The following is a 16,235-nucleotide window of genomic DNA, read 5'->3' on the forward strand; positions in this document are numbered from 1 at the left end:
GAGAGAGGAAGTCATTATTTGGTAGGGTTGCAGAAGTGACACTGTACAGGAGAGTCTCACTTAGTTTGGAGAAGACCTCACTGAGAACTTCCCAACAGCTACCACTGCCAGGCAGTAAGTAAGCAGACAGCTAAGCCCTCCCTTATGCTTCCATACTTTAACTCGGAGTACCTAGACTTTACTTTGTTATTTATAGACTAGATTTTGAGGGAAAATTCTGCTTCTAAATATGCTAAATCTAAATTTCATCTTCCATCAGGCATGGTGGCACATGCCTGCGTAATCCCAACTATTTCAGCATAAGAATAGCAAATTTAAGAGCAGCTTATGCAAGACAAGCCAGATTGCAAATTTAATTAATTAGTTTATTAATTAAAATAGCATAGTAACTGTCTCTTCAAAACTGAAATGAAAGGAATCCTGACCTTCAGGTGCATGGCCATCATGGATGGTGTTTCATCATAGTCGCCAAAAGTATTGGGAAGACCTGAGAAAACATCAACCATTATTCAAAACTCTCTTAACAAGTGCTTTAAATTTTACAAAAGTCTATATTGATAGTAAAATGATAATTGCTTGCAAAAGTAAATAACATAGTACTTATATATCAGAAATAAAATCTGGAGGACATTTACTTTGCTTTTGCGTATTAAACAGAAATTTAGAGCCCAAGTCTCCACCTCCAAGCTCCTTACAAGGTAATTCACTCTGTTTATAAAACTGTGTGTGAGGGAACACCCTATACACACTCCCATAGCCTTTGAACTAAGGAACATTCCACATGCAATGCAATTAAAAACAAGTCTTCTCTCAAATTAGGCAAGTATTTCAACTGTCTCCGGCACAACAAGTCTCACAGTATCTGAACTGTCTCCCATGTGCAACTTTTACCTATTGTTGGTGACAGTTTTGTATCTAAAGTAAATGTTTCTTTCTTTAGTCTAACCTTATACATTATCCTCTGACTATGTAATTCCCTGTTCTATTCATGCTCTGCCCTTACTTACTAAACAAAAATAAAATACATCATGCATTTTTAAGGTTTAGTTATTTATTGTGTATGAGTATTTTGTTCAGATTCATGCCTGTGCACCACCTGTGTGCCTGGTGCCCACAGGGGTCAGAAGAGGGTGAAGAACTCCCTAGAACTGGAGTTTAGATGGCTGTGAGCCAACATGTCGGTGCTGGGCATTGAACCCAGGTCCTCCATAAGAACAACTGCTTTTAACCACTGAACCATCTCTCAGATCCTTATTATGCATTTTAAACGTGTTCATTTGAGGCCAGTAGATGTCTCAGCAAGTAAAAGAACTTGTTGCACAAGCTTGATGACCTGAGTTCAAGTCTCAAAGCCCACGATGGAAGGGGAACCAATTCCCAAAAGTTATCCTCTAACCTCCATATGTACTCCATGACACACTTGCAACTGCATGCACACATGCTCATCATTACACAGATACTGAGAAAACTGGTTAAATTTTTTAATGTATACATATGGATAAAAAAATACAGAAAATTATTTTTAGCTCTAAGTAGCTGAACAGTGCTCAAAACATTCCCTGAGAAATCCAGCAAGGCCAGACCAAATTATCAATATTTACTGGATAGTTTGAGATCTACAAATATCTTTGAAATTTTTATGTGCCAATAACTAGGAATTTTAGCCATAAGAACATAACACATAATATTACCCATAGCGTTTCTGCTAATAAAAAGGAACAGGAAAGGGATCCTTTTTATTTTTCAGCTTCTCTAGCTATATTCACAAGGTAAAACCCTTGTTAGTGACATAACTAGACTAATCCCTGCAGTTACACCCTATTTTGAAACTTCAAGTTGTGCAAAACTGTTTTCAGGTCTAAGTAGACTGATAAATACCCAAATACTCTTTTTTTTTTTCTTTCAAAATTCAGGTTGAGTCTCAAACACATATACTTAAGCACCCCCCCCCACGTCTTCCCCTCTCCCTCCCTCCCCTATACGTGTGTACACAGACATATACATATAACCCTATAACACAAATTCTTCAAATCAAAATCTGTCACCCCATGTGCAACCCCAACCTTAAACACACCTGCATTTGGGTAACAGAGGACATAGGCTGTTGTACATTTTCCAATTGTTTCAATGAAAGGCCTCATTTCAGCTGCACCCAGAGCACAATTTAATCCAATACTGGAAAAATAAGCAGACATTAGAGTCATCGTCATTTCATTCAAAATATTTATGCATAAAAGTTATAATGGCTATAATCACACTTATGTGTCACCACATATTTGGAGAGATCCATAGAATTACAAAAGTAAACTCTAATGTAGATTAATATTAAGTTAATAATGTATTAATATTGAACCACATCAAGGCAAGATGTTAACAGGGAAAACTGATAAAAGTAGAGGCAAGGAGTATAGAATATAGAAATATAGAAAACTGTGCTTCACACATTTTTTTTTTCTTTTAAATAAACCTGCACCTGGTCTAAAGCAAGCATGATTCTCTGATCACCAACTTTCAATCGATCCTCAGATTTCCCTTAAGATTGCTAAGTCCAAGTCCAGGCTTGTTGGTAAATGTCTGTAATTCCAGCACTTAGGAGGTAGAGGCAGGAAGCCTACTTAGTGCCATAGCAAGTTTGAAACCAATCTGAGGATCCATGACATGCTGACTCAAAAATAAAATAAAATAAAATAAAATAAAAGGAGATCCAATGAATGGCCAGCCTACACCTGAGCAGACCTGAGCAGACCTACCCTCTCAGTCTACCTATTTTACTAGTGCATCTGCAGCCTACACCTGAGCAGACCTGAGCAGACCCACCCTCTCAGTCTACCTATTTTACTAGTACATCTGCAACTTTCATCTTAGGCTGCTGTGGTGCTATGAGCGACAATAGCCCCCAGAGCCTCATGTGTTTCAGGTGGTGAAACTGTTTGAGAAAGAATAGGTATGGCTTTTGGAGGAGGTGTGTCACTAGGGGACAGGCTTTAAGGTTTCTTAAGACTTGCATCATTCCCTGCTTTCTGGTTATGTCTCAAAATGTGAGCTCTCGGCTACTTCTTCAGGGCCATGCGTGCCTGCTGCCATGTTCCCTTCCATGACAGTCATGCACTCTAATCCTCTGAAACTGTCAGCCCTAAATTGAACACTTTCTTTTGTCATTTGTCTTAAGTCATGATGTTTTAACACAGCAACTAAAAAGTACTAAAGATTGTTGTCACCTAGATTCAGTATCATATAAAAAAATTTAAAATATTATAAGTAATTGTTTTATCACTAGTAAGAATATTTGAATGTTTTCCAAACTTAGTTCTACTGCTACTTTGTCTTTTCCATATTTGACATTACCCAGCCAAACAGTCTTCAAAACAGCAAGTAATGCTATCTTAAGGTTCTAGTAAAGCTCAAATAAGACATCACATATGGGCATTCTTCATCAACTGCACAGTTCTCATACTGACCTTAAGTCACTCTGACACATGCATCTATCCTGTCTCCCGACTTAGCAAACTCAGGCTTGAGTCTTCCAACATGGTTCAGATGTTACCATCTCTAAGAGTCACCTCTGAGTCATACAAGGACTCACTACTGCATATAGCCAGATTTTGTTCAGTGTTTTTGTACAGCACCATGTAATTTTCCATTTGTATTTAGAAAGAGGGAATATGAGGGAGGCATGCATTTCTGGGAGTCAGAGATAACTTGCAGAAGTAGGTTCTCTCCCTCTACCTGTAGGTCCTTGTGATCAAATCAGGTCTCCAAGCGTGAAGCATGTTTTACATTTTTATTTAGTGAAGTGTTTCTCCTTAATATGGACTATCTCACTTACCCAGTATTCAAGGACACATAGCAGGATTTCAAAAAATGACAAATTAATAATGACACAGGATTCTAATGTTCTTTGTTAACAGTCAATCATTAAACAACAGTCTCTCATATGTTAGCCCTTATCATATATGACTGTTAACTCTAAATAACCTTCCACTCTTAAAAAATAAAAACTGACTTCTAACATTCCTTGTTTTACTCTGGGATGCTTCTGGTTTCCCACAAACAGGCACTGCATTAACACTTGCGATCACTGTTCTGAAATATAAACTGTTAATAACCTAAAGCACTGCTCTGTCAAGCATGGTCTTGAACTATAAGTACTTCAGACTCAGAGGCAAACATTTTACTGCCCAAAAGATATGAGAGCTGCCCTCCTGATGTCAACATTACAGTGGCTTGAAGCCTTTAGAGTCAAGTCTGAAAGACTAAAGGAAATCCAGTCACTATGGAAATAGCACAGTGGAAACACAGAAGCAAGGCCCCTCTGGGGACACATTATGTAGCTTATAGTAAAAGTGCCCAAAAGAACAGTCACTTACCACAGGGGGTCTGAATGAGACACACTGGTGACAAAGGCCTCTCCTGTCTGGCCAGAAAGAGTCCGTCCACTCTTATCAACAATGGTCCCAGAAATCTGAATTAACAATGGAAACAAATTAACAATATAGACTATGGTAAAGACTATGCTAACAAAAACAAGTGCAAGTTCTTTGTTCTTTCATAAGAACTGTGGAACTCAAACTCAACAGCACAGCATGCTGCCTGAGTGTCAGAATGGACATGTGCCAAGTGCCTGAGGAAGAAGGAAAGAGAGAGGCAGAGCCAGAGGCAAGAAAATCACAAGCAGCCAGCCTCAGGAGTCACCAGGCCAAGCCCATCCCTCTGTAAGCCCTAAGCCTCTTGCCTCTTTAACAGCTTGTTCTTCCTCAACCACTTCCTGGCTCATTTTCCTTCTCTCCAAAGGGAAGCTGGCTACTGATAGGAAGAAGGCAAACAGAAGGGTGGTTTCTAAAAGATAACATCATCCTACTATTTCAGGGAGGGTGGGAAACCTTCAATAAAAACCTTAATTGTAAAGAATTTTCTTTTTAAAGAGCGAGAGGTTATCGTGCACATATTTAAGAACTTACAAAGATAGGCCGAGGAGGAGCATAATTCTCTTCAAAGAGGTTCTGGAGTGCAAACAAGGCTGCCTGTTAAGAAAAAAAAAAAAAAAGAATATATTTCTGAGAAAGATCCAAGATCAATCTAACTGCTTGATCTTAATAATCTTTTCTCAAGACCACTTGAGAAAAACAAAAGCTGAAGAAAGGAAATTTTCCCTAAATGCATAACCACAATGCCCCTTCCTGGGTGTAACACTGCACATGATAACAAACGTTGAGTTGAGGAGAGCTCAGCACTGGAGTCCTTGCCTAGCATGATGGACAAGGGCCTGGGTTCAACCTCCAGCACCACCAAAAAAAAAAATCTGAGTTCACCTAATGAGCTAATTATTTACTATGAAGAACTAAAGAGTTAACTTTTCTTTCTGTCCTTCTTCAATCAAAAAAAATAAATAAATAAACATATAAATAAAAAGGCTCTGCCTATTCTGTCAGCCTTTCATATACATCAAAGGTAGGTCTACGAACTAAAAATGTGCATCACTAGAAAAATTATCGTGATCTTGGGTTGTAAAACTACTTCACTCTTAAAAGTGTATGCTTTAAGTTCCAAGCAATGATCTTCTACTTCTTCTTCCTTTTACCATTAAAGTCACTAATTTGATGATGAACATCTCTGAAATTAGAATGCAACTTGTCATTAATATGAACACTCCTGGTGATAGAGGGTTTTTTCTTTGTCATAGAGAGTTTTTAAGTGGACAATATTGAATGCTGGATGTGGTGCTGCACACCTGTAACTCCAATATGTGAGAGACTGAAATATAAGGACGGCATGTTTGAGGCCAGCCTATGAGACCAGTTCTAGGTCAGCCTGGGTTACATAGCAAGACTCTATCACAAAAATAGCAAAACTGAAATTCCTATTTTAGGACTAAAAAAAGTGATCCTTAAAATCTTTTTTTATTTTTGATGCTGCTGTTGGTTGACTGGTTGGTTGTTGGTTTTGTTTTTCTTTGTTTTTCAAGACAGGGTTTCACTGTGTAGCCCTAGACCAGGATAGCCTCAAATTCCAAGATTCACCTGCCTCGGCCTCCCAAGTGAGCTGGTCCCTCCCACATCAACCACAGTCTTCCTTACAGGCCAATCTGACAGAAGCATTTTCTCAACTGCAACTCAAGTTTTCTATTGCCAAACAATCCTGGTTTGTATCAAGTTGACAAAAATTAGGATAGGTCATCTTACGCATGTTCACTTCACTGAGAAATAATAAACCATTTAAGGATGGAGAGATGGCTCAGTGGTTAAGAGCACAGGCTGCTCTTTCAAACGATCCAGGTTCAATTACCAACACCCATATGATACTTCACAACCCTCTGTAACCCAGTTTCAGGTACCCACAGCCTCTCTGGCCTCTGTGGGCATCAGGCATGCATGTAAGCAAAAATACCTAAACACATAAAATGAAAAAGATTAAAGAAACGTTCCAAATATGCCATTAGGGAAACTTCTAATATATAAAGCCTACAAGATGATTCGTTGGGTAAAGGTACCTGCTGCCAAGCCTGATAACCATAACCATAACCTGGTCAAGGGACCACATGGTAGAAACAGAGGCCTGACTCCCCAAGTTGTCCACAGACACCGCTCACTATCCATTGATGCACTCTGACATTTCCATACCCACACACATACACACAGGTATACAAAATAAAGGGATAAAAAGTATTCTAAACATCAAAGATAGTTCAGTTGATGAAACACATTTGCCTTATACGCATGAGGACCTGAGTTCAATACCTAGAACTCACTTTAAAAGCTGGGTGTGGTGGTGTACACTTGTAATCCCAGTTCTGGGGAGGTAGAAACAGAAGGATTTAGGGCTTGCTGGCTAGCCAGTCTAACTGGAGAGATCCAGAACAATGAGAAATCATAAAGGAAGTGGATAGCATTCTTTAGAGAGTTAAGGATTCCTGAGGATAACACCAAGCTTATCTTCCATCTTCCTCAAGCCCCCTTACACATGCATACATACATGCATATGTACATATAAACACACATGCAATTGTATAAAAAAAGTAGGCCACACATTTAAAAACTTTAAAATTCAGTATTTTTTTTACCAAATTAAAAAAAAAAAAAACCTATCCTAGTCTTTATATTCTTGTTTAGCCACCCACATTTCCAATAAAAACAATACTGTGAGTCTTTTCAGTTGTGTATCTGCTAGTTCAGTGGTTAAGAGCACAGACTGTTCTTCCAGAGGACCCAAGTTTGATTCCCAGCAACCATATCAGGCAGCTCAAAACCACCAATAACTCCAGCTATGGGTGGGATCATATGCTTTTGGACTCTGCGCACCTGGGTACAGACATATACCCCCCCGACACACACACACATATTCATAATTTTTAAAAATCCAATAGTTGGCGTGGGGAGTGGGATGCTAGGGACCTGGTTACAGGTAGAAAAAAAAATCCAATAGGAAAAAAGAGCAGAGGACATAAATCACAGAAAAGGAAATACGGTTTTTAGGCTGTCAATCAGAGACGGACAAAAATGGAGCAAACACAAAGAATTTATTTAACTTCAGTAACCGCTATTATTATCTTCTAACTGTAGAAGATTGTTCACCCCATCACTCCTCTTCATCTTCCCCCCCAACTTACTTTGGCATTGGCTGTATCAAAAATTGTTTCAATGAGTAAGATGTCGACCCCTCCATCCAGCAGTCCCTTGGCCTGCTCCTGGTATGCTTCAACAAGCTCATCAAATGCTGCAAAAAACAAATCACACACAGCCAGAGTGTTAAAAACCCGTACCTTCTGAATGATGCCAGGCTGTACCAAGCTCAAGTCTGGCACTTGTGAACTAATGATGGTTAAAAACACAGTTGTTTGAGGATAACACTTGGTGAACCCAATGCAGTGGATGGAGATAAGCAGCAAGGCTGCTCCTAAACTGCTGCCACTCGTCCTGCGCTTCTCACAGAGGAGCACACACAGTGGGGGCACACTGACGTGTTGGACTATGTTCTTTATTCTCCACGTCTTTAAAATAAACATACACCATCTTATCCATTAAGAGATAAATCGAAGAAATGAGCTTTAAGGGCTGGAGAGATGGCTCAGTGATTAAGAGTACTTGCTGCTCTTTGAGAGGACCAGAGTTCTATTCCCAGCACCCACATCAGGCAGTTTACAACTGCCTATAACTCAGGTTCCAGGTGACTCAATGCTGCATATGAATTTGCACACAGACACACACCAAATAAAAATAAAATACAATAAAGTAAATGACATCTGAATACATCACAGGTAAATCTCTAAAAAAGGTTATGAGCCCATGGATTTCACCCTCCCTCATCTCAGAGAAGAAGCCTCTGCAGAAAACAATTTTTGACTCAACCAAGTGTTTAGTAACAACTAGGTAAACTTTGTTTAAAACGCCCTGTGGTGTCTGTTTCTGCTGAGAAATCATCTGTCTTCTCACTTTATCTCCCAATCAAAAAGACAAAATGCCCAGCTACTTAACAGAGACCTATATACCACCTTTATGTTGGCTATGCCTGACTCATACAGTTTGGGAACAGGCTCCCCACTGTCTCACACAGTCCAGAGAACATGGACCACACATCAGCCTGGGAAGAGCCACTCTTAGTAAAGAGGCGTGGTAGCACAGCATGCACAATTCTGTACACGAAATCCCAAATGTTGTACCTGCCTGGATTTGTCACCTACACAAAATCCATTACCACAAATGGTATAATTAGTTCTAGGATTTTAAATCCTTTTTATGCAGTGTTAATGCTCACAGATTGACCTACACTTCTAATTTTTGGTCAAATCTTAACAAAGCAAGTTTATATACGGTAATTTATCTTGATAAGGCTAGTTTATTTAGATAAAGTAAGAGATGATAGGGCACAGTGGCTCACACCTGTAATGCCCTCACTCAGAAGGCTGAGATGAAAAGACTGCCACAAAGCAGAGATCATCATGGACCAGTCAGAGTTCTAGGCCACCTAGCCTGAAATACTGTGTCAGCCCCGTCTCAAATAAAGATTTAAAAAAACAAATCCAAACAAGTTAAAAGATAGGAGAGAGAAACAACACAGCAGGTATTTTATAGTAGTTAGTTTTATAGGAAGCACTGACACATCACCAAGAACTGAAAGCAAGCTCAAGTAAGAACAGCAGCTAACTTGTAAGTACTGCCAACACTACGGTAAGCCCTTGACACGGGCACAGTCACACATTTCTGAGGCCTCACTGTACATTACTAAAGCACCTCCTCAAGGTCTGTGGTTGTATGTGAATACTCACTGATGTTCCTATAATCTGGCCTTTCCACAGATGGGGAGACAGAAAGTGTCTTATTAGTCGGACCCAGAGCTCCAGCCACAAACCTCTTGACTCCTTTGGGAAAAGAGAAGAAAAGAGTGTGAAGTTACAAGTCGCTTAGCCTTTTGCTCTGAATCCACAGACTTTAGGGCCATGTGCAGTAAGACTCGCCTATCATCTCAGTACTCGGAAGCAGGAGGCTGTGAGTTTGAGGCTGACCTGGACTTCCTAGTGAGACTCAATCTCAAATAAAATAAAGAAGGCTACTATTGTGACTTAGTGGTAGGGTGCTTCCCTGGCACACATGAGGCACTCATCCTGGCTCAACGCCCCCAATAGAGAAAAAACAAGGGGGTAAGGGAGACTCTTCCTTGAATACAAGGCTACAAAACAAGTCAGAAACCAAAAAGTCCTACAAGGCTAATTTTTTAGAATTCATTTGAAACAAAACTTGTATTGAACTAATAGACTTGTATTAATTTTATGTCACTGAGATAACTGACAAACTATCTTAACATATTTGCCATGACAAGGAAAATCATACAATAAAAGGGACATATAAATATTACTACCGTAACAATTCAAAAGAACTCTCAAACTTTAAATCCAAGTATTTCTGCATGCAATCTCTATTAAAGCTGTATGTTAGCATACTTTCCTCCCTATTCTTAAGAAAAACTCGAGGTATGAATATAACAAGGTGCCTCACATCAGAACATAATGTGAACTGCTTTATAGCTTTATACTATCAGCCTTTCACTCAAGTAAATACTAAATCCAAATTAACAATTATAAAGCCTGAGATTCTAGTATGAGGCAGAATGAATATTGCTCTAGTCTACACTTTAGGCCAGAAATGAACTTGTTTCTCTAACAGTCTGGGAAGTTGTGCTCTTATGCACATCAGAACAAACGCCAGGAGTCCTATAACTCATCGCCTGATGACTTTCATAACACAGTAACACAGGCTGTGCTGAACAACTACACAGGAAAAGACTGCCAACCAGCTGTGGCTAGGCATGACTGCACTCATTTGTGATTCTAGCACTTGGGATGTAGAGGCAGGAGGATCAATAGTTCAAGGCTCACTCTGCAACACTTGCTGAGACCCATCTTGGACTCTAAGACAATTTTAAAAAGAAAGAAAGAAAAAGAAAGAGAGAGAGAAAGAGAGAGAGAGAGAGAGAGAGAGAGAGAGAGAAAGAGAGAGAGAGAGAAAGAGAGAGAGAGAGAGAGAGAGAGAGAGAGAAATTGTTTTGTAGCCTGTGGAAAGGTTACAGACCCAAATGTTCTTACTCTTCTCCAGAGCTGAATAATGGCATTGATAGGTGTAAGGAAAATAGACTTATCTTTGGTGTTTGGACTGGTTCAATAGCCTGTGACAACCTCTCTGTAGGGGTAATGGGCTCTGCAAGTCCATGAACTTAAACACTATCTCTCTGAAACAGATTTCCTTGTAAATTGCTTTGGTCTTCATTAGTATGCTGCCAGTAACTTCCTAACAACTTCTTCACATGTCTGCTACTAACAATAACTTTATATCTATTTCTTCTACTGCTTTTCCTATCTCTGAGCCTCCCACCAGCCAAAGTGTTCTGATGGCAGCTAGCCAGGAGGTTAATTATTTCAGGAACCACTTTCCAAGTCCCAGCAAGACTGAATCTAATGCTATATCCTCTGTCAGCCAGGAAGAGCAATCAGGTCATCAGTAGACTACACGGGAAAATGCTCCAAGGCAATCACTGCCTCAGTAAGCCGAGCATGGGGAAGATGCAGCTTCAGAGAAATAAGATCAAATAGTCTAATAATAGCCAAAATCAAATCAGCCAGTTGCTATTTAATGACCCAATGATGTGCTTCCAAGGGGGGGAAATTATTCCAGTTTTAAGTACACAGAACATCATGAGCCTATCTACCAAGTCAGGCTATGAGCAACAGCAAGGTAAAGAGTAAAAGCCTGAACTGAAGGCCCATGGGGACAAGGTCACGTCACAGAGACACTGAATGGTTCACTAGAATACTGCAGAGTAGTACTCTACAAATAAGTAAATGATCTGCTCCCAGCCAAACATCATGTCAGAGGAACCTGCACATTAGAGTTGAGAACATAAAAGAACTTGTGTGTATGCAACAAAGAAAGGAGAACGTCCCTTACCTGTCTGCAGAGTTATCTCCTCAGCGGCTTTTCTGGCCACATCTGCAGAGCACTTGTTCATCCGGTAGGCCTAACATATCAACCACTGGTTAGTCTGTCCTGCTTTTTCCTCTATCCAGTAAGGGATCTGTAACTAGCTAATTCTTATTTGAACTCATCAAGGCCCTATAGTAAGAAAGTATGAGTGAAACAAAACTCTGTAAGCTGATATCTGGACATCCAGCAGGTCAAATAAGCTGATACAGCCAAATATTCTACAGATTAATAAAATATGCTAACCCAGGTGTAGTAGCTAGAACTGGGAAAGCTGAGACTGAATTCAAATCCTGCCAAGGCTATATAAGGAGAGCCTGTCTTGAAAAAGAGGGCTAGAAAAAGGGAGGGAGAGACAAAAGTATTCTAATGGGAAAATCACCAACATCTAAGGGAGGAAACCTAAGATCTAGGACTGTCTCAGCCACTGCAGAACCAGGGGCAGCATCCAAGGCAACTCTCCCTGGCCCTGATTTTCTTCTTGGGAAAGATGTAGTAGGGAAGAAGCAGTTCTGAACTTTCTGAAGATTATTAACACCTTGAAAATTTTGCTGGGTGGTGGTGGCGCACGCCTTTAATCCCAGCACTAGAGAGACAGAAGCAGGTAGATCCAAGTTTGAGGCCAGCTAGCTTGGTCTACACAGTGAGTTCCAGAATAGCCAGAGCTACACAGGGGACCTGGCCTTGGAGAGACAGACCAGTTAAAAGCACTGGATGCTCTTCCAGAGAACCTGAGTTCAATTCCCAGCACCCACATGGTGGCTTTCAATTGCCTGTTAATTGAGTTGCAGGAGAACTCTCTTCTGGCTTCCATGGGCACTAAGCACACTCAGGAGTGCACAGACATATATGTAAACAAAACACTCAAGCATATATAAATACATAATTTTTCTCATCTGAGTAAGGATTATTCATGGATTTCACTCTGGGAAAAAGCAAGCAAGTAGGTTCATAGATGTAAAGCAATCTCCAACAGGTAAGAGGACTGGCCACATTCCAGGCAAGCGTTCCTAGACTTGTGATCTATATCAACTCCTTTAACTGCCTTGGCTCCTCAAATTGTGCAATTAGCAAACCATGATATACTAAACAGGGCTTGGTGCACTGTGGCTCATGGCCCATCTAATGTCCATTTCTGCACTGGAACAGCCACAGCCACTTACTTACATGTACAGGTCACTCACTGTCAGAAATGTCGCCTTTACAAAAGAACACACTGTTATATGACTCTTACTTTGCAAAATGAATGGACTACTTCTCTCATAAGCACCATGATTCCTGATCATTGGGCTTAGACTGACAGCCACTTGAGGGTAGGGGGGTCTCTACCAACCTCTAATACAGCAAATACTAATACACATATTAGACATAAAAGTCTCACCAAGTGTTCAAGGCCATAGTCAGCCTGGGCAATACTAGTACTGCTGAAGGTGTTTGTTTCGATGATATCTGCTCCAGCCAGCAAGTATTCCTGCAAAATAGTAAAGTCAGCTAAAAAATAGTAAGTCAGCTGTCGTGAACTTACAGTCCCTGGCCCCAATAACGAACATGCCCTTTCATGTTTGTCACCAACAACCCAACCACATTTTAACCAATAATACACACAAGATTAGAGATATAAGCAGGTATAAGAATTTCACAGAAACGCATGTTTTAATTCAGAAGCACAGAACATAAATTCAGACACCAGGCTGGCCTTGAACTCAGAGATGCTGCTGAGATTAAAGGCCTGCACCACCATGCCCAGCTTGTTGTTGCCATTTTTAAGGGAAAAAATATATGGAAAGAGATATTTCAAGGGGCAGTGGGTGGACAATAACAAGAATCCTACCTATCAAGTTCCTTAAATTTTCTGAGTACCAGCCTCCTCATCCAAAGTATTAAAACCATTTTCTGCCTATAGTAAGTCTACATAATATCAGCCAGCACGTCAAGTGTCTGGCACATCCTGGGCACTCAGAAGACACCAGCTCTATTCCTTTTACCTCCCTACTTTAACATAACTGATTTGCACCAATAAGTGCACCATGACTAAGATATCAAAATCTGAGCACATTGTCTTCACACACACACACCCCAGATCACTGAGACATAGTATCCTAAAACTCTGCTGTTTAAAACCTGCCTTCCATTCTGTGTCCCAGTGTAGGGGAATGCCAGGGCCAATAAGTGGGAGAGGGTGGGGTGGCAAACATGAGGAGGCAACAGGGGTTTGTTCTTATTGTTTTTGTTTGTTTGTTTGTTTTTTGGAGGGGAAACTGGGAAAGGAGAAATCACATGACATGTAAATAAGAAAATATCTAATTTTAAAAAAAAAAACTGCCTTCCTAGTTTCTGTCTGGATAACATCTCCATCTCAAGCTGACTCACAGCCTGGACTCCTTTGATTTTCAAACAGTCAACAAACTCAGTCTTCCCCAAGCTGATAATGTTTGCAGAACTAAAAATGAAAACCAACAAGAGCACATTTATAAGAGCAGTCATCAAGAAGGAGATAACTAATGCAACATTATTATATGTCATATGACACCGAAAAGTATGTTTCTATGACATGGGGAAGCCGTCTAAAGCACCACTGAACCAGGAAACACAATGTGTAAAGCATATTGCTATAGTCTGAATATAATATGTACTGAGATTCATATTTAAAGACTTGGTCCCAACTGGTAGCACTTTCACGAGATTGTAGAAACCTTGGGAAGTGGGCCAATCTGGAGGGAGTAATGTTCCTCTGCTCCCTAATGAGGCAATGTGACATGATCAATGCCACATAGCAAGCAACTGCTATCATGCATTTCAGACACAATAAATTGTACCTTCTCTATGAGCCAAAATAACCTCTTTTTATTTCTGTCAGCTATTTTAGCAGAGATGTCAAGAGTAACATAAATAAAACCATTAAATTTAAAACATATTCTACTCACTTATATGCAGATATAAATATGCAATAAAATAATTTATGGCCAGGCAGTGGTCCTAATTCCCAGTCGGGAGGCAGAGGCAGGAGGATGTTCAGTGAGTTTAAAGCCAGCCTGGTCTACAGAGCAAGTTCCAGGACAGCCAGTGCTACACAGAGAAACCCTGACTTAGAGGGAAAAAAAAAGAAGATAAGCGGGGCTGGTGAGATGGCTCAGCGGGGAAGAGCATCAACTGCTCTTTGGAAGGTTATGAGTTCAAATCCCAGCAACCACATGGTGGCTCACAACCACCCATAATGAGATCCGACGCCCTCTTCTGGAGTTCCAGGACAGCCAGGGCTATACAGAGAAATCCTGTCTTGGAAAAAAAAAACAAAAACTTCCCATATGAATCTTGGCAGAGAGAGACATACCACTAGACCTTAGCATGGCCACTAGAAGAAACAGGTCTGCTTTCTTTTGCCTGCATCCTTCCATACCATGGGAAGAAAGGCCCATGATAAGCAAACACCAGATTAATGGCATCTCAATCATACACTTTCCCACTGTTATGAACCATAAGAAATAAATGCTGGGGCTGGAAGAAAAGGCTCAATAATTAAAGAGTACTGGGTGCTCTTCCAGGAGACCCAGGTTTGATTCCCAGTACCCACATGTCATTTCACAACCATTTGAAACTCCAGTTCTAGAGGGTCTGACACCTGCTTTTGGCCTCACTGGGCACCAGGCACAAACATGATGCACATATATACATACAGTCAAAACCCATAAATAAGTAACATGACGCAAATGCTTACATACAGTCAAATCACCCACATATATAGATAAATGATAGATAGGCAGACAGACAGACAGACAAGACAGAAATGTTGTTTGAGCCACCCAATCAGAGAATTTTTATAGCAGCACAAATTAAGACCCATCCAGTATTTCTTTACAAAGTATTAATAAGCAAACATGGAACTTCTAGTTTGTTCCACAAGTTATGGTTTTTCAACAGAAGTTTTAATGCTAAAACACCAAAAACCAAACAAACAAATCAACCAAAAATCCTGTGTTTATCATCTGCTTATCCCAAGTATCCAATACAGTGTGGAACATTTACTTGGTTTTTAAAGAAATCACCAGCTTTTCAAATATATCATGTCTTTTTTCCAAATTTTCTACAGCAAAGGCCACAACAGTGTGAGACTGATACATGAAATAACCTGAACGAATGTTTGAGTGCCTAGAAATAACTCACCTTATGAATCTGGTAAATAACATCAGGCTGAGTTATACTCAAGATGTCATTGTTGCCTTTCAGTGGCCTGGTGTGATCTTTAAACTCTTGACCTTGGAAATTTTCTTCACTTAGTTTGCACCGCTGGATCATGGTCCCCATCCCACCATCTAGCACCATAATCCTTTTCTGAAGAATGGCTTCAATCTCATCCTGCAGGGTTTTCTTCATCTCTCCTTTAAAGAAAGTAAAAACTAACTTCAAAGAATGAAGATATGTGGGGGCTTTAGGTATGGGGTAGACAGTGCAAAGTGTGTAAGACCCCTGAATCTGATCTCCAGCAGCACAAGAGGAAACAGAAAGAGGTACAACCCATAACTCACAACAGAGAGCAAGTTAGAGCTTATAAAAGATGTAACTGCAGCACTAGAAAACTGCTGTCAAAAACGCTGACATTTCTATACAATAAAATGTCTTACATATCACAAAGCACAGATGAATCCCCAAACAATGGTAGGCTTAGCTAGTTCTGTTTCAGAGTTCACAAAAAGTCAACGATTGTAATAGGCACAAGGGAAAATTTCCTGAAGAGAACGCCAATAGCTTCTGCTCTAAGATCAAGAATTGACA

The 16,235-nt window shown here is 40.1% G+C and overlaps 1 protein-coding gene across 5 annotated transcripts in view; it reads right to left on the minus strand.

The window, feature by feature from the left end:
- Positions 1-16,235, minus strand: part of Mtr (5-methyltetrahydrofolate-homocysteine methyltransferase) — a 90,133-nt gene that overhangs the window by 68,777 nt on the left and 5,121 nt on the right. For 4 of the 5 annotated variants that reach the window (XM_031357994.1, XM_031357990.1, XM_031357992.1 and 1 more), the window contains exons 2-10: positions 15,627-15,841; positions 12,847-12,936; positions 11,433-11,502; positions 9,260-9,352; positions 7,604-7,710; positions 4,959-5,021; positions 4,368-4,462; positions 2,075-2,175; positions 426-487 (exon numbers count right to left, since the gene is read on the minus strand). In XM_031357994.1, the coding sequence (XP_031213854.1) occupies positions 426-487; positions 2,075-2,175; positions 4,368-4,462; positions 4,959-5,021; positions 7,604-7,710; positions 9,260-9,352; positions 11,433-11,502; positions 12,847-12,936; positions 15,627-15,836 (891 nt within the window). In that variant the 5' untranslated portion in view covers positions 15,837-15,841. The remainder of the gene's footprint in view (positions 1-425; positions 488-2,074; positions 2,176-4,367; positions 4,463-4,958; positions 5,022-7,603; positions 7,711-9,259; positions 9,353-11,432; positions 11,503-12,846; positions 12,937-15,626; positions 15,842-16,235) is intronic. The other variant, XM_031357995.1, reaches the window with a different exon arrangement.

This window comes from Mastomys coucha, unplaced genomic scaffold, assembly GCF_008632895.1.
Source record: "Mastomys coucha isolate ucsf_1 unplaced genomic scaffold, UCSF_Mcou_1 pScaffold7, whole genome shotgun sequence".
In the NCBI taxonomy this organism is placed as follows: domain Eukaryota; kingdom Metazoa; phylum Chordata; class Mammalia; order Rodentia; family Muridae; genus Mastomys; species Mastomys coucha.